Source organism: Falco punctatus, assembly GCF_963210335.1.
Source record: "Falco punctatus genome assembly, chromosome: 8".
Lineage (NCBI taxonomy): Eukaryota > Metazoa > Chordata > Aves > Falconiformes > Falconidae > Falco > Falco punctatus.
The window spans coordinates 61863989-61883576 of NC_137588.1; the positions used below are offsets into that span (position 1 = coordinate 61863989).

General features: G+C 41.6%; 1 protein-coding gene and 1 long non-coding RNA gene across 3 annotated transcripts; one reads left to right on the forward strand and one right to left on the reverse strand.

Annotated features, from left to right (window-relative positions):
• Positions 1–762: 762 nt before the first annotated feature.
• On the reverse strand, positions 763–13361 carry LOC308068929 (UPF0461 protein C5orf24 homolog). Of its 2 annotated transcripts, XM_080400440.1 has the most exons (3): positions 13209–13360; positions 5043–5472; positions 763–3160 (listed from the first exon to the last, which is right to left on the reverse strand). In XM_080400440.1, the coding sequence occupies exons 2-3, from the start codon at positions 5467–5469 to the stop codon at positions 3120–3122; spliced, it is 468 nt and encodes a 155-aa protein (XP_080256566.1). In that variant the 5' UTR covers positions 5470–5472; positions 13209–13360; the 3' UTR covers positions 763–3119. The 2 variants fall into 2 exon arrangements, with proteins under 2 accessions (XP_080256566.1, XP_080256565.1); XM_080400439.1 differs by having other exon boundaries at positions 763–5472; positions 13209–13361.
• Positions 5479–18940, forward strand: LOC308068933. The gene is made up of 2 exons (XR_013930200.1): positions 5479–12544; positions 16326–18940. It is a non-coding gene; the product is annotated as an uncharacterized lncRNA (long non-coding RNA).
• Positions 18941–19588: the final 648 nt, after the last annotated feature.

Below are 19588 nucleotides of genomic sequence, written 5' to 3' on the forward strand. Positions count from 1 at the left end.
CAACAAAGAAACTGGAATATTGCTAGAGTACAGGGATAAATAAATCTTACTCATCACAGAGTAAGACCACCATTCCACAAGAAGTTTATGAGTACTCTCAAATTGATTTCCACGTGCAACAGAGGGGGGAAAAATAAAGTTAGCAACTTACTATTTATACATACATAGCTATGACTCCTTTCCTCCACCTTCTGATATTTGAGTGAAAGGATAACAACAATTAAGTTACCATACCAGCACTATTAATTCATTAAAAAATAAGCATCATCCATCTGTTTTCTGATACCTTGCAGTTCATACGTGCTTTTTGCCTTAATTCAAATATATGGGACTTGCCTGTAACAAGCAATACACATCTCATGTTAAAATTCAGAAAGCTAAGTACACTGAAAGGGTGGGCTTATGTATACAATTTAAAAATCACACAATACAGCAGCCTCCCAACTCTCACAAATCCTGTGTGCATTTTGAAGTCCACACAGGCGTGACCACACTCCATCTATTGCAGTCGGATTCAATTACACTTCAGGGAGGCAAGGGACAAACAAAACAAGCCGCTGGATTTCAAGTGAAATCTGTACAAGGTGTATCAAAACATTTCAGTGCCAGCTAGAGTTGCTTAACTATGACTGAGATGTCAGGAGAACAAACAGCATTTCACTGACAAAAAAGAAAGGCTAAGGCTATTGGTCTGCCAACGTTGTCAACAGGCATCTTCAGACAGAATTTAAACGATATTAAAAAAAGCCCAGAGAAAAATGGTTCTGTTTTAAAGTATTAACTTTATTAATAAATATACATCCATATGATGATGTAAATACAGATCATGAACACTACTCCATTCCCATACACATAATTGCACACGAGTAGCTCAAGTTCATGGACATAAAAACATACACAGTATCTAATCAGGCTTTTTACAGCAGAGGATGGGGTGCTGATACTAGTTAGTTAACAGATTATTGTTTCCCCCCCCAAAGTAAACCTGTGGAAAAGCAAATGATGAAAGGTTAGAGTATCAGAAAAGTGGTTCAAATTTCAGAATACAGATTTTTCTATTTGAAAAAAAAAATCACAAGGATAAAGATCTAAACTCTACTAAAGTCATAAATATATTTAAGCAGTGTTAAAATATATGCATTAAAATAGAGAAGAATAAACTTCTTTTGTGGTCAGAAATGAAGTCTGCAGTTCAAAGTATTTATGATTGTTACCAACCATTTTAACTGTCAACTCTAAGGATAGCGTGAAACATTATTATACATATAACAAAGAATGGCAGAGTCACAGCTAATGAAACCATCAGACAAATGACTTCACATTGCTCTGCCTTTTAAAGCTCTTCAAAAATGGGGGAGGGAGTTAAATTCTCATCTGAATTACTCTGTGTATTGTAGTTCCAAGTAATTCTTTTCACAGACACATCACTTTTCACTGACAAGGCTTGGTTTTGTCCTAACTGAACTCTTAAGATCTTTCAGACAAAATGAAAATATATTCATTCAGAACAGAGATCTTTAATGGCTCTTGATACATAGTTATTTTGATTAAACTAAATCCAAGACATAAAGAACATTGCTTTAACGACAAAGCTAACTGCTGATTTAAAAAATACTATCTTTGATATCAGAGTCAGCCACTTCTGATGGTATCTGATTTTTTTTCTGCCAAAATATGGTGCTAGCATCTTGAGTATGTCCAGTGCAAGACTTTGTAGTAGCAAAATTATTTGGTTTTACAGTTTAAGTAAATTTAATCAGAAACTGAATAGTAGTTACTATATGTATATTAAACAGTGAACTTGTATAGCATCATTAAGGAATAATAGCAAGCTAATACATTTCATTTATGTATAAATAAGACGTTAGAAACTTGATACTTAAAGGAAATCATTAAAAACCAAACTTGACATGTAGATCTTCTGAACAGTGTTGACACACAACAGTGATCCTAGCTTATGAATAGCTGATTTGTGATATATAATATAAAATAAGCGATTTACCTTACAAGTAATGTTTCATACTATGGGGGGAAAAGGCCAGTTTTCCCACTGGTACTAGTAAAGTTTAGGCATTAACATGCTGTTTCAGTGTTTCTCATGGAAAGAAAAGTGTTGAAAAAAGCACAATGCATTCTGCAGGTAATACACAGGAAAAGCAGAAGTAGTTGAAAATTCCATTCCTAGTTCACTTTGAATCTCTTAACAACTTCCATCTTCCCCTCACTGCACGGCACCAGTAAACTATAGTCAGATATAAAACAAAGCAGAATTAGGAAATGCCCAGCAGTGCACTTCTGGTCTCCTTGCTAAATCTAGAGCGCCGAGCAGCCCATTACAGGCTCTCTGAACACTTTTCTACTTTATGCTCATCATTTCACAATTGACAACATTAATTGGGTTTTACTGGGATTATATTCCATCTGATATAATTAATAAACACTGTAATGAACAGAAATTGCTTAGATGATTTCATTATTTCATCAGCATACTTGAATACAAAATTCATTATACTAGCAGAACAGCAATACATCTGCATTATCTCCTGACACACAGCACAGCACCATTGAGTAGATGCACAAGTGAGAAATGGAACAGGAGCGAACAGCATAAACAGGCGGAGGTAAGAAGTGGAGTTTCTCCAAGGTACAGTGGTGACATGCAACTCGTTCCTTGCCAGCGAGATGTGACACTCCTGCAGTTACTACATTCAGCTGAAGAGGACTGCTTTCCCAGCTGAGTTCAGGAAAGAACTTAAAGCAGTCTTTTTGTTGAAAAATCATCTGATTAAAAACAGCCAATACAACACAGATCCTGAGAGCGAATTAACTCACGTTAGCATTTTGTGTGTGTCAGAAGTTACATCGTTCTGAGAAAGACTGCTAAATTCCAGACTTGCGAGTTTGTTGAGGAACAGAACATATAACTGGATTTCATAGCTTCAGCATGAAGACACTATTTTTTTAGTAGCAGTTTAGCTGCCATTAGTTCATCTATCGACTAAGGAGCCATCCAGTATAGTTGAGGTTCATTGTCTTAGTTGCCAGTGCATACACAGTTCCCCCAAAACAATTCAACACACCTATTGTAAAGTACAGCATAAAGTCCAGCTCAATATGTGTTAGGCATCACTGGAACACCTGAAGGCTTGCTGCTTTTTTCCTGATAAAAAAGGTATGAAACATGACATCTGTTTCTTAAGTTGTCATCACTGAAATCAAGAGGTCTCATCAAAATGACAGCAGGCCAGAATAGCATATAGGTTAACAAAAATTATCAGCATCATTACTCATTCAGCACAGGCTCAATTAACCCAAATTTTTCTGCTCCCCCAGATCTGCAAACTCTAGATATTCCCCCTCCCCACATATTTGAAACTACAAATTTATCATAAAGTCACTTATATGTGAAACAACTTTAAACATAAACTTTCTTCCAGATGAAGAAAAAAAAAAAAAAGCTTTAATTCCAGTAAAGTAAATTTAGAACAAACAATATGCAACATTGAGGACTGATTTTTTTTAAGTCTAGATGAAAGTATTTTACACACACACTCACACTCTCACACTTAAAAAAAAATTAAACACACCCAGTTGAAAAATGGAACATTTCTTTTGGAAGGAGGGAAGGTTTTAGTTTGAGTCAAGAAAGGTATTTGTAGTTAACCAACAACATTTTTTTTCAGCTTGCATGCATAGATGAATTACTTTGTATCTGGGCTCTAGCAGTGCAGTAAACTGCATCCTGTTTGCATCAGCTATACAGTTTGCTTTTATAAATCATGAAAATGGTGTCCTTTGGTAGATATATAAGCTTCCATAACTTAAATATAGTATAAGTGTCAAACAACGAAATAACGGTATTTCCAGGAATACCCAGCAAAACTAAGTCTGAAAACTTGGCAACAGTGTCTATTTAAAAAGTTTAATTTGTAAACATTATAGATTAATACTTTAAAAGCTATTAAACTGTCGCCACCTAAGCACAGATTTTAAAGGCAAAGAACAGTGTAAATAGCTATTTACAGGTTTAAGAACATACTGTTTAATATTAACCAAGTGCGTAACTAGAATGAAAAGTACTTAATTTCTTATAAAATATTTCAGATTTCAAAGAACTATTTGTGGTTTGGTATATGTAATATTAGGCATTTCAAAATTACAAAGCAGAATCCTGTAACAGCATAACTAAAAGAACAGCTATCACCTAAAGGCAAATTAGCTTGTATTAATAAGGCGCTGTGAAGCTGTAACATGCTGTACAAATCTCAGTTTTCTTTAGTATTTTCAAAAATATTTTTTGAGCATTAGTTGAAATTGACTTAATGCTTAACTCCAGAAACAAAAGCCACCTGAAATCAGCACTTTAGAAAAAGGTTGGGTGGATTTGTTTGGGTTTTTTTGAAGTTTAAATATCTATTTGAGGTCTGGAGAAGCTCCTGCAGAAGTGGAAAAAGTAGCTTGCTGCTTTCTTTATCAATTTTTCTTACTGAGTAAGAACTCACCTGGCTAAGTTCCTTATTGTGGGATAGGCCACATCATGAACCAACAGCCAGCTAATTCTGTCCTCCTTATTTCAATTATTTAACGCATAACCACACAAGTGGATTTACCAGAAATTGAAGGTTAAACTAGGGACGTGGACATTACTTAAATATTGACACCAAGGCATAATGCATCACTTCAGACTTTCTTCTAAATTATTATTTAAAACCAACAAAACCCCCTTTAAACCAGTGCCTTCTCAACATTACCTTAGAAGTTACTGAGTTGCACCCGAAGGCTATGGCATTATTTGAATAAGATCTAGAAACTCAGACTTAGGCAAACACTACAACAAAATGCAAGAAACATGCCAAAATTCAGCGTAAAGCGGATTAGTAAGGAGTTACTAATTCCCTCCTCTCATTCATTAGGCTGTTTGATTTTGCTACTGGTTTCACCAACAGCATGTACTCCTCTGTTATGCACCATAGGATAGGGAAAAACTGCACTGCCACAAGTATAACTTAGATTTGCAAGCCGTGATAGAGCTTTAATGCTACCTGGAGGTCTGCCTGGGCTGACTTTGTATCCTGCTGCTTTAGTTGTACCCAAGGGTCTGCCTGGACTTGTCTTAAATCCAGCTGCTTTGGTGGTCCCCAGGGGTCGACCTGTGCTGGTTCGGTACCCTGCTGATTTTGTGGTCCCTGATGGCCTTCCACGTTTACCGGATCGGTTGAGGTTTTTCTTTTTCTTTAGTTCGTCTTTTGTCTCTATATTCCTGCCACTTGTGGTCTGCAAGTGCGATTCGTTCAATGCATCTTGTCTCTGGCATGCAATTGGTTTGTGGCTGACTGCGTGGCTGTATTTACTCTGCTGTGTGGCATACAAGTCAAACTGATCAGCAGCTCTCACATTGTCTTCGTTAAGGCAAGAACTCTTGCCAGTCCCACAGAAAGCTGTATTACTGCTGGCAACAGGGTGCATCATTTTCTACCAAAAATAAGAGAGACAAATATGCATCAATGTATATAAAAATACTGCAGTGTTCCACAAGTGAGAATCTTTCAAAGGCTACCACTGTTCTTAAAATTAGTCCCAACAACTTTGTCTATTTTTAGTAAACAGTATTGATGTCAGTAAATTACTTTTAAAAATTAGTTTTATTAAGCTTTCACTTAAGGTTCTGTGCAGTAACCTTTACACCCGATTAAAAATTACTATTTAAACCATGTATTATTCAGGTAGGTATAATTGGGGAAGAAGTAAGTTAAAGAACTGAATGAAAGCATTTCAGCAACCAAACTATACAATATCTACTTACCCACCGCAATTTCAAAACCTTTCTAACTGAATCTCATCTAAATTCTAGCTGTTCTAGTTGTATGATTAACCCATCACCTGTGAGCCAAGGAAAAATACAGTATCACTCTCTTGATTTAGTAGATACAGGCTCCTAAAGATATTTTTTTTTCAACTGCAGCAAATTAATAAAACACTAATCAGTTTTGTCATTTCTTGTCAAAATTAATGTGAAGAAAGCAATGGGGAAGGCATTCAGCAGAGACAACGGTGCCATAGTTGGGAAAGCAGAGGTATGAAACGTATCTACTATGAAGTACAAGATGCTGGATTGCAGAAATGCCACTGCTGTCCTAGTTCAAAGAGCAGGTACAAACTGGTGGTAATGCCAACTCTGAGATAACAACTTTGCGAAAAACACCACGACTCCCGTTACAGCCGTGCACGTTATCACACATCTCCAAATCTTCTGGAAAACAAACATGGCTCATCGAAGTCAACAGGTGTTTTATATAGCCTGCTTTTTTGTTAAGACAAAAACAACTTGAGCTGTGCTCTGTTTACAGAGGTTTACTTGTTTAAACAAGAATGAAAGCTCTATCTTCAGGACAGCAGAAAGGTGACTCTCACCTGCATGTTACTGCAGGCTAACCCCAGTTTCAACGGACAAACTGACGCCCAGCTGCTAGAAACCACATATGGTCACCATGCGTAATTACAAGCAGCTATTTCTAAGTAAATTGGTTATGATTATATCCATCCTATCAATGCCCTGCAGCATACGTACTGGGGTAGAATCACAACAATTAACAATATTACTGGTATTTAAAAACCTTTTAGTATTAATGCTTCTAAATACCAACTGCACAGATACTGCCTCAGATTTCCTACTAGTGGCAACTACTATGAGAAGCTACCAAAGCACTCAAGGAGCAATACTATTATTTTCACCCCATTCAGCTATATTGGTTCCGCAACTTAAAGATGCTGCAAATACTGAAGTTTAAGATAATAATATTTAGCCATGATGAAGACAAGATTAAGCCAATCAGTACGTGGCACATCAGAGTATTTCTACACCCTGCAGTCATGCTTAGGACACCAAGTATTTCTACCTGTGGTAAATTTCTCTAGTAGATTAGGTCTGGAAGATTTATAATATTTTCCATGCAGTAGCTCTTCAATATCATCTACAGCAACCCAATTTAAAGTCCACCATTGATTACTGAATTTGTTCGGCAGTTACGAATGTCTCCTCCCAGCCAGAGAGAAAGCATAGAGCAGAGACTATCTGTTTACCCAGGTGTAAACCCCAGTGCCCTTTTCTTCTAATTACAATGGCTACACTCCTTGCTGTAATACCCAATTTACCCTGGCTTGTCAAATGTGCATTACAGTGTATGCATTACTCTTGTGCAAATACATGAATATGGTTTTATGTCAAACAGTGAAATTATGATAATAATGTAGCTTAAATATTAGGTTCTAGCAGAGATTATCTGAGTGCTACAGTTCTGGTGTGTTGAATGGGGTACAGTAGAACAAATGTGAAACCACTATTATTGCAGGTGTTGACTAGCAAACAAAATAACTAAGAATAATTAGCAACCCTGCACTTACCAAAGAATAAAGTAAGCAAGCTACTGGTTAGGAGAGCAGACAGACTTCTCTGTGCAGCCATAAAAAGGAAGCTTAAGGTTTTCTACAATTAGCAGTCAAAAAATATGTTACCTTCCTCTAACCCCACTAGAACAGGGCCCACAACATCACAAAAAATACCGGAGATTTTTCATGATATGTAACTGCAAACATAAGCTTTCCGATCATGTCCTTTTGCTGCCGAGAGAATAAGCCCAGCAGCTTTGAAAGGCTATTCATCTGTTTGTTGATACACTAGAGGACACTTGGCATGATTAGCAGCATTCTTGTCTTGGTACTCACTTTAAATGTAGGAATACTGGCTTCAGCCCCAAAAAGCCGCTCCAAGCTTGACTGCCACAAAGAAGGATCAGTTCAGCTGCCCAGTATCCGAGGAACACACCAGAGCAGCGAGAAGGCACTAAATAAACTGGGGGGCCCTGGTGTTTTTCAGAAGACAGACACCACTTAGACTTGTTTCTGTCTGTGTTACATTGCTATTCTCTGCTTTTTCTCCTCATTAGTCAGGGGGATTTTTCCCTACAGACACCATCCATCTTTCCTGGGGAGAACCATCACAGGTACTCCTAGACAGTGAATATATCCTGCTGCAACTGCCAAATGTTGGAGCTTCATCATCATATGCATGTGGTTTGTGCCTACTGTAATATCTCTGAGACCTCTTGACAAACACTAACTTTACGTACAAAACCTGGCTGATGCTAGTTTACCTTCCACCTGGCTACAGCCAGTGTCACTGTAACTGATGAAAGAAGAAAGACTGTACAGGAACTGTTTAAAATTTCTTACAAGAGGAAGCTTAAAAAAACCCCACACAGTCTTGGTGGAAGACTGCCAACGGGTTTTTTTTTTTAAATGTGGCCTCTCCCCCCTCCCCGTCCTTCATCAAACCATGAAAATTTCAAGTAGAAGCCAAGGTTCATATTCTGTGCTTTTTATTTAAGACTTTTTTTGAAAAGTTTCAAAAAGGAAATCTGTAATCAAGCTTAGTTACCCTAACATGGACATCTCCGACAAAATTTTACTTCGTTCACATTACAGTGGGGAATAAAAGAATGTAGCAAGTCTATCAGTAGAGTGGAAGCAGGTTTCTTGACAAGGAGATATACATTATAAATGAGAATTGGGATAAAATGCAAAGCTATGCCAATTTAAACAAAAAAAAATAAATCGCACTCTAGCTAAACTGCATAGCCAAACACATACAACTTTGTGTGCAAGCATTCTTAAACAAACAGAAAAGTTTCCAGCAAAATAGAACTTAATTGTTTTAAATCTGTAAATAGACACATAAAAGTTATTTGCAACAGTTTATTTAAATCAGCTTTTAAACTGATTCAAGTCACTGGTTGAATGTTTCTGTGTAAATGAATAGTTGAGGCATTGTGGTAATGAAATTTTGTTGTATTTCAAGAAGATTTTTACTGAAAGTGCTGCAGAGGATTTTCTGTACGGATCCTTTCCGATATGGCAATTTATTTCTATACAAATGCTGGGGAAGGGATGAGACAACTGGATAAGGTAGCTTTGGGAAAAGAGAGGCAGCATTAGAGCTTCCCGACAAAGCACAGAAGCTCTACCACTGACAGAAATAAAGAACGAAAAAGGACCATCCATCCAGGACCCACAAAGCCTTGCTGCGGAGGCACTTCTGAACAGGGCAACAACCCCCTCCTTTTATAGTACTGCTGCACTGCCACTCTCCTGCAAATTTAACCTGCTTTAGCACTAGCAAGGCGAGTTTAAAGTTTTCAATTTGCCCCAATAACAGCCAGGCTACCCATCAGTCAATACACAACGTATGAAGCTGCCACTAAGATTTTTTTTTTTTTGTATTTCAGAGACAAGCTTGATGTTTGCTTCTCTATATATTATAGCTTAAATAAAAACATTACCCATATTAATAGCTTTTCAAACAACAAATACCAGGAAACGTAATCTCCTATTGCCAACAAGGACAATTGTGCTTTTAATGAGAGTTAGTATATAAAACCCACTCATTTTTCTTAAGTTTTTCACTGCTGAGCTTGGAGTAGTTGCAACAGTATTAATGCAGCTGCAGGAAGCTGCAGCAGTACATTTTCATCATCATCCAACACAAAGTATGTGACACACTACTTAAAAACACAAGCAGCTACAAGTATTATTTCTGCACTAGTACTCTGAACGTCATTTCTACCAATTAAAACCATTGGAGTGGAGCACAGGACCGGCTCTGTTCAAGATCCTGCATAAAGAACGCTCTATGCCATGTACGACGGCGCAGGGGCTGCAGGCCCTGGGGAATACCAAAGAGCTCATTTTCTTTGCAGGGGGAACTTTAAGCAGCAACAGGGGCATTTTCCCTTTCAGGACTGCAACAGAGATATGGTAGTGGTTCTGCTCTCCCTCTTAGCATGGTGGGTGTGAGAAATACTTTCATCAGTCAGTTAAAAAAAAAACAATTATATCAGCGTAAATGTTTTTCAAGTGTCCTTTTTACTGTCAGCTCCTTTTCTACACATTAACTCTTGCCAAAGTAGGGCCTTACCCAATTTTTAAAAGCTTCCAACTGCTTGTTTTCACAATGTTGCACCTTACCTTGAGTATTCCCATAAATGTAAACACTTTAAAATATGAAATCCTATCAGTGGCACAACATACAGTGTAAGACCTGAACCCACCTTTGAAATCTTATCTACTTCTGAAGCTAAGTTTCTCCAAACTGTGCTTTTTAAGCACTTTCTGCAGCTGATTGCATAATATGATTTTTCTCATCATTTGACACTAGGTAAACTACATTAAAACCAGCCTAAAACATAAGAAACAATTTCTTTACAGTAGTGACTCACTAGAGCTGTTACATGACAACATGAGACTACAAACCAAAGAGACAACAATTTTGAAAACAAGTTTCTTTCTCAATTATTCTTAGTGCAAAAAACCCTATAGAGCTCCCCAAACAACACAAGAACGTACAAGTCTGGTCCTTTCCCTGGTGACCCAGGTCATTTTCTTATGTGATGGAAGTTATATTTGGAGCTGAAATATCCACCCCCTTCAAATTCCTCTTCCCCTGACGTGCTGGGTGGAGGGGGAGCCTTCTCTCGCAATGGGGCTGTGACTCCTGCTTCTTACCAGAGCTGCATCTCTGTGCCTCCGGGAGTTCAGGTCTTTTGACTCAAGACACCCTTGGAGAAACAGAGCTCTCCAAAGCCTACGCACCAGCCTTGTTTTAAAGACAGAAATGAGCACTGCTCTCACAAAGATTAGACACTGTCAGGCCCTAGCTGGGTTAAGTGTCAAGTAAACTGTGAATTTTTAGGGATTGTTCATTATTTGACTGCAAAACCAGGCAAACAAGTAATTGTTAGGCTTTCTAACCTTAAAAAACAAGTTAGTCATATCCAAGGGCTGAGTTTCACTAGATGTTAACATCGGCAAGAACGTCAGCTGACTTCTTCCCACCCCAGAAATAAGATCATAGAACCATGTGATGATAAGGAACAGAACACTTGAAAGGGTTAAGACAGCTTCACAAAAATTCAGGAAGATCACATCAACGATTTAATTAACTGTGCACTTCAAGTTCCACTGACAGTTTGGTTTCATAATCAATAGAAACCACTCTGAATCTGCATCTTTTTCTCAAAGGGACAATCTTGCCCTTTCCTCTTCTCCTACATTCCCACTCCTTGTGCCAACAATTGTGCAAGAGCAGGACAAGCTAGCAACAGGGAACTGACCCAGGTGAAAACTAAACCAATAAGAAAGCAAAAGCAACAGCTGGCTGGCATTGAGGCAGGAGGAACGGAAACACGCATTTCCATTAGAACCACAGAGACAGACTGAGGTCCCAGGTCAGCCTAAACCATGTTACCCACTGGCTGCCACTGACCCACTACCCCCTGGTCGTAGTTACTTAAAAAACTAATCAGACCTCGAAAAGATGACTTGGACAACTTAATGAACTTAGAAGACCTGACTGAAGGGTATGACAAGTCCCAAACAGAACACAGTAAATGGAGGCTGGTGAAAAACCCTCACATCTGGGGATGGGGCAGCCATCAGGCCAGACAGACTGGCTTAGAAGAGTAAGGTTGTGAAACTGCACCCTGATTATTCTGTGGTTCTGTAATTACCAAACTTCAAGGCAATCTCAATATGCATATGAATGATGGAGCAGGTACAAGTAGATCTTTGTAAAGAAAGGATTATTAGTGTTTGTGAATTGTCCGTTCACCTCAAGGAGCTATTCCCAAGTAAACAGGAGCAGACCTCGCCATAGCCTTGAACAATGGCTTTGAGGAGCTGGAGATGCTTATTCATCTCCGTGGGTGTTCTTGCCCACCTGCTCTTCTCCCCAGGGAACAGACCTCATGGTAGTCTAGAACAATAGCTCAGAGAAGTAAGAGGTACTCATTCATCTCAGTGGGTGATCTCACCTACCCTCTCCTCTTTCCCTAACCTCCTCCCACAAAAAGATTTTAAAGCTTAAGAGATGGATCAAACGTCATCTTCCTGATGTGTGCTTCCACGGTGGTTTCTGTGACAGGCCTAGTGCAAAAGGCTCCAGACACCTGTCAACACACCCAAACACAGCCACTACAGCGTACTTATGCTAGACTGCAGAAAGACAAAGTCCACTTGTTGAATCTCTTTGATACAGTCAACAGATAAACAAGTGGGACTTTTATTTTGTTTAAGGTTGCAACTAAAACCTGAAGGATATATACACACACACACACAAAAAGTTGTAAGAGAAACTGCGGCATCTGAAGACTGACATAGAAATAAACCATAACTTAAGAAATTTATTAACTGAGTGCACCTCCTACTCTGTCATTTTGCAAAAATAAAAAACCCCACGTGGATCAAAATAACTGCTACTTTCTTCAGAGAGATACCCAGAGAGAAATGTGTGCAAATTAAAGGTGCAACTGTTAACTAATTAATTAATTACCCCAGAAGGTCTACGCACAAATAAGGATGTACTAAACTATCTGTAACTACCCGCAAGAACATACACGGCTTGCATGCGGCATGCCAGAAGGCAGAGGCACAGCAGGAACGTATCGGGGGCTACCCGGGTACTCCGACACGACAGAAGGCACGCGCTACTTAGGTATGTTACGGAAACACCCCCATGGACGGCACGCATGCATGCAAATCCCCCACACTAATGGAAATACGTTCTAAGTAGAAGCACTGCACATACACTATCCCCACGCAGGAGAGCTGCGGGTGCTGGAGGGAATTAGTAATTCCCGAGCGCGCAGCGAGACCAGGCCGGGGCGCAGGAGGCCCCAGCTCCACCTGAGGAGGCCGAGGGCCAGCTGAAGGGACAAAGCGGCGGCGCGGCTCCCTCCTGCCCCGGCCCGCCGCCCCAGCTGCCGTCCCCGCGCCCGGGTCGCTGCGCAGGGGCTCGCCTCGCGTGTCACCTGCCCTGCGCGGGCAGCAGCACACAGGGCCCGGCGCACCCCGCCCGGGCGAGGGGGCAGCAGGACGGGGCGGCGATGGCGCAGCTCCCCTCCCGCGGCCCTGCGGGGCCAGGCTCCCGCACCGCGGAACGGCGCGCCGCCGGGGCCCCCCGTGCGGGGACCGGGGGATTCCCCTCAGCGGCGGGGCTGGAGGCGGCCGGCGGGGGAGGGGAGCGGAACGGCCCCGCTGCGCTGCGCTGCGCTGCGCTCCGCTCCCCTCCCCCGCCGGCCGCGTCTCCATCTTGCCCGCCCGCCGCCTTCCACGGCGCGCAGAAGGGGCCGGGGGGCGCAGGCCCGGCCCGCACCTACCTGAGGGGATCGGGGCGGCCTTGCAGGGCGGCGGACAGGCGGGCGGGAGCGAGCGGCCGCCTCCCCCACACCCCGCCGGGCAGCTGCAGGGAGCGGCGCTGCGGCGGGCGCGGGCGGGCGGGAGGGCGGGGCGCGCTCCCGAGCGGGGCCGCGCCGCGGGGGCGCGCTGCGAGCGTGCGCGGGGCGGGGCCGGCGAGGCGCTCCTCCCGCCTCCCGGGCGCTCAGTGTCGAGCACCCGCCGCCATTTTGTCCTGCGGGCGGGAAGGGAGGCGGCGGGCGGGCGGCCGAGGTGCGAGGCGAGCAGGGAAAGGCGAGGGGCCAGGCGAGTCCGGCCTCCCCCCGGCGGCACCGTGCTTGCCCACACGGGATGAGGCAGGGCCGCCGGGCAGGCTGCGAGGCCAGCTGCAATGGCGTGCAGTGGCCTTGAGTGCAGGCAAGCCATCCCCATCACCCTGAGCCTGTGACGAGCCAGGGGGGTGCCTGCACTGAGCTCTCATTCTAGTTCTTCACCACGAGTAGCGTTATTCATGTTCGTCTTTGCATCTGGCTCCTAAGGATAAATCATGGACTTCATAGTAAAAGAAGCCATCGAACATGTCCTGTATATTTTAAATACTGTAAATGGTTAAGCACATTCATGGAAGCTGATTTAGGATTCCTGGTGTTCCTGTTACTTTTATTTGAAGGGAGGAGTGTGGTATATTCTGTTCCAAAAATACACGTGTTGTAATCCATTATAGAATAGCCAAGCTTTAGGACTGCATTAAAATAATGTATTAGGTGAGTTCTTTTTCACTGCTGGCTTCGCATTGAAGAAGGCAGTCATTTCCAACGTAACTTGCAGGGTCGAGTCCACGTACCATTAGCCACTCCACTGGTATCTTACAGCACCAGCTGCAATGAAGTGCTGTTGATTATTAAATATTTTGCCCTGTTTCATCCATCTATGGTCTCAAGAGTTTAGTATTGCAATGGCACTTCACTATAAACAAGACTTTATACCTTTGAGTGGCAATAGCAACTTCAACTATTTCAAAACAGATCCCATAGAAACTGGAATTTTAAGTGCCTAGGGCTTTTCACCATCTAACCTCTTGCTGTCAAGGTCATTTTCAGAGAAACAATGTGACAGCCCACTCTGTGGTGGGCTATGACCAACAGAATTTTTTATCCACATTTGTTAATGACCGTTAACAGAAACAGTGCCACTGTATATTCACCCAAACCTTCCTCTGGTTTGGGCCATCGATAGACAGTAGCACATACACCTTCAAATCACAGGGTCTGTATGAGCATGTAAGTTCTTAAATGACTGACATATGAAAGAGTCTGAAAGATTTTAGATGAGGTCTTAGAAAATAAAAACACAAAGGACCAGGCTCAAAAGAACCCACAGCTTTTACAAATAGCTAATTCTGTTTTTCTAAATATTTTCCTCTCCTGCTGTTGTTTGGGGAGCTGACTGCTATACTCCAACCCCGTGATACTCCATTTCTACAATACTTGGAGCTCTTCAGGCCAAAAATTGCTGTGAAACATCCTGCCAAGATGATGGTTCAGTTTTTTGCCAGTGCTTCCTAACGCATGCAGGAATCTTCACTTGCAATATAAAAAAGCAGCAGGGAAAGGCAGCATTTATTTAGCTTAATTTAGCAAATGATTCAGTTTATTTACAAACCTCATCTTTATGCTGTTTTTAATTCTTGTTGGAAACGCTACTGCCAATCAAAAGCAGTAGAGTTCAATACCTGTTTGGTATCCTGGTATTTTCCTTTTAATATCAGCCTGGAAGGTGATAGAAGTCAGGCTGGGCTCAGGCCCCTGATTTATCTAGAAGAAACCGTGATCGCAACAGAACGCAGAAGCAGTCAGATAGTACAGAGGAGCAAACTTGTAATGTGAAGCAGTGACAGGTTCCATCCCAAGAAGCTGTGAAAGAGCAAGATCTGAACATTTGGCCTTGGAGCTGGACGTGCCTCTGTGAAGGCACTGCCGCGCGAGCGCTCTGTATCGTGCTCCGGGCAGACCCACGCCAGATGAGCCAGCTCTTGTGCCCACAGTGCTCAAATAATCTGGTAGCAACAGGGTCCGGTTTCCTCATCTGTATGCTGCGCTAATAAAAAGAGGAACAGAACAAAAAATAAATTGGTCTGTGACTATCTTATTTTGTGAAAGCTCCCCAGGGCCTGAAGCACAGCTGTTATTCAGGCTGTGAATCTGTTTCCTCTTCTTCTTCTTCTTCAGGACTGCCATCACTAGCAGTAGCAAATGATTACATTAATTAATCTGTAAAGTAAAAGATGCAATGAAATGCTGCCCTCTTCTACATCTGGACCACAAAGTCCCATTCCCTTCCTCCCTTACTGGAGATCTCACTGGAGGATCCAAATTTTAAAGGAGAGGAAGGGCCTAAAAGCACAAGTTCCTCCTCCTGCCAGCACAGGAGCTTCTCCCTGGTCCTCAGCTACGCAGCATGCTGAGCAAGCTGGGGGAGTTCAGAACCGTAACTGCCGCAACCTTCTGCCTATTTAACTGTGAATTGCTGGAGCTGATAACTTCTACAAATTCATTTGCTTGCTGACATGCACTGGCGGAAGAAACATAGGTTTTAGTTAAGATCAAGGATTTTCATTAAGTGTAATGTTTTCCTTGCTCAGTGGGTAGTTTCACAACAGATGCCCAGTGGTATTTATTGTTCTGAGAAACGTGTTTGTGATGATGAACTTGGTACTTAGAATGGCCAAAGTATAAAATAACTTAAGAATCATACGCTGACTCCACAGTAGGTTATTAACAATTTCTTAGCTCACTAGAACTACTTAGTTCTGAGATACTAATTCATTTACCTCTGCTTATGCTGGCCAGCTTGACAATTTTGTATCTCTGAGTTCGACTAAAGAAAAATATTTAAATTTGTTTCAGATGAGAAGTGTCTCAAAGAAGCAATGTTTGGGTGGCAATCACTCAGACTAATGGTCATTTATTTCAATTGTTTCCACTGTAGCTAAAATTATGAAAACAAATCTTCCTCCCTAGCACTATATAAACATTTTACAAAATGTACATTTTGGGACAAGTTTGAGTCCAGCTGCGTGCCTTTTATCTTTACATTTTTAGGTTGCTCTCTGCCTCCACTCCCCCCCTACAGCCGGTTAGCTGGAAGCCAGAATTTCTTCTGCAAACGCCGAGCTCTAAGAACACAAACTTGTTTAAGCTGAGACCATATTTGGAAGAGATCTGGGTCAAGAAAAATAATCAAAGGAAAGTGCATTCCTCGAGCGTCACGTGAGGAGGCCAGAACGCGCACACAGGGCCCAGTGCTCACGCTCAGAGAACGCAAAGGGGCTGCGCACGACCTTCACAAGCAGCTCCCTGCGAGCAGGCTTGTGCAAGGGCTGGTTTCACACTGACACAGAGAACCACCCCACCGGCCTACTGAGGCCGGTTCAGAGAAAGCTCTCTTAATAGAGGTGTTCAGCAACGCACCACCAATGCGCCCATGGCAGAAATCTAAACTCTTAATTCTGCCACACTACACAGGCTGCATCCTCACAGATACATGTACCTGTCTCTCTAACTCTGTCACTGGCTTTGCTGCAGTAACCGCCTTTTCTTATTAATATGAACATGTCTGAAGGACTGAAATAGCACAGTGTGCTCGCTCCCCCTAAGAAACCAGCAATCTTTTTCTTATTTTATGAAAATCCCAAATCCTATCTTTGGTGTTTGTTTTGTATTCGGCTATTACAATTGCAGAATTTTAGCAAAGCTAAAATTGCTTAAACAAATAATCTTTACTTCTTTGTATTCCACTTGGAAGACATGAGTGAGAAAAGCTCCTAGAGATGGCACTTTGAGCCTCAGAATCTTTTATTAAATTAGCAGCCAAATGTACATTAAATAGACTGCACTGCTTTAATTGTACAAGTAAAATCTCAAGCAACCAGGACAGGGAACAGCTACGGAACATGCCAGGCTGTGATCTACACTCATTACATTTTGATTACAACTTTTACAGCATAAAGACTAACATGTAAAGTAAGCCTTAAACTATTTAACAAAACAAAGGGTGGCAACGACGTGCAATATAAAGTTAGGGTAGTACAAAATTCTGAACTGTGACTGCACACATTTTTCATCTGCTGTGAATTTTTGTTTCCCACCCAGAACACTGGATTTAGTCCTCCTCTCCTGTTATTCTGGCTAGGGTGTGGAGCAGAACCTCTACCTGTTCACCCACTCAGCGTGCATACAGAGCAGCTTCTTGTGCTCCATCAGCTCTCACACGCAAACAGCCACCGTGGTAGACGAGATGTCCTTAGTACCCTTCACAACGTGGTGAGGAATATTTTTTTGTTTGCATCTTTGGTGGGCCACATACATGGAGAGCAAGGGAGCTGGCAGGGCTGCCACTGAGACTTGCTCTCTCCCTCCCCTCACTGGTGCAGACCTGCTGGGGCCAGGACCACAGGCAGTGGTTGGAGGCACCATGGGAAATGGTGGCACAGGGCTCCCCTTCTCTGCCTCCAGCCGCTCCCTGGGTTCACCATCTCTTCCAGATCACAGATCTTCACCTACAAAGCAGTCCTCTCCTACTTCACTGCCACCTGGAAGTGCCAATGTCCCATTCCCTGAGAATGGCAACAGCCCCAGAGTATCACCCCTCACCACCACCACTGCATGGCGACTACATTGCATTACTGCGACGTGCAAGCAAAAACTCATTCATGATCCTGTATCAAATACCTGTATCACTTATCCACCCAAAATACCACTGTTTACTCAAGCACCGAAAGCATAAGGCAACCTAGAAAGCTGGTAGTGTATCAGCTTGGGCAGAAACAGAACAAGCTCTGCTGACAAGTATTAAAAAAAAAAGTAAAAAAAATACAGCATCCCTGAGCTCTTCCAACAACTGGTGACCAACAGGGATCTGTACAGGGAAGATTCCCTGGAAAGCACCCAAACTGTGATGTTTATAAAGACCTTGTCTGTATCCATGGACACACTTGGAAAGAACCAAATATAACATTTTTCATTACTTAATTGTGTCTTCTCCAAGCTTTTATTTTCCACTTCTTTCCACTATTTTTTCTTTGTGTATTTGTTAATTTTAGAGTTTCTTCTTCTCTGCCTTGTAGGCATTTTGCTTCTGTTTTCATTTACCCCACATCTTCACTGTGAATTTCTTAACTGAGTTTGAGCTGCACCTCACTGCATTTCCAGCAGAAAACCACAAGCACTAGTTACTGCACACATGACCCTACTCCAAAAAGTATGAGGTTAACTGCCCTAAGAAAAAAAACGCAGAAGCAATAAGTGCAGAAAACATGAGCTATTCAGAAAGACAGTTTCTGAAAAATATACATTGAAATTACTTTTATTTTTGCTGGAATTTAAAAAACATAGGAATATTGACATTGCATTTAAAAACCCCAGGAAGTTAAAGATTATACATTGTTGCATCTCTGAAATCCAACACTGCAAAGCTGGAAATCACAAAAATGTCTCTATCATGCCTCTTTTAGGAGATACCAATATATATATAAGAACATTTTGAAACAAGATTTTTAAAGAAGTGTCAGGCTGTCCAAACTTCAAAGCGCTCTTCATTAAATACACCAAAATCTGTCACTCTTCTGGGGGGGCCACTTTCAAAAAGTTAGACAATTCAACAAACAAGTTGTATGAAACACATCAAACCCCAGCTCTTAACGGAAGGAAACCTGGCATATTTAAAGGGAACCATGGGGCTTTAGTTGGAAGATTTCCATTTTACATTTTGAGAAGTGTTGCTGTGTGTGCTGCTTGTCTTTGTTCTCCTCGATTTATTAATATTGTCAACTACTACATTATGGGTGTTCTAATCCTAAATGCATACTTTTAAGTCGATATAATCATTACTTTCCTTTCCTGTACTGCAAACAAGGTACGCTGACATTAAAAGTAACACACGGTTGTATGCAAACAGAAATAGTCATTTAAATTACCTGAAGTTTGGAAATAGGAGTTGTGAATTTATACAACCATGGTGCAGATTGTATGATTTGTCTTCACCAGGGTTAAAGCAGTATATACACAGCTGTGTTAAAATGACACATTTCTTCTCAATGTGTCAGGTAAGAAAAGCTTTCTAGAAAAGTCCTTTTGAAAGTCATCATCTTGAAAGTCTTGCAGCTGCTACAATGAAACAATTCAAACTGCTACCACTTAGGCTCCAGATAAGTAGAGAGGAAAATTAAATGCTTAAGAGTAGTAAGTGTCCATCATGAATACTAATGGTTATGGGGATGAGACCTCCAAAAGAAAGGTCCTGCCTGTCCCACTAGTTTATTGACTGCAATGACAATCAATATTTGTGGAACTCACTCATAAATACC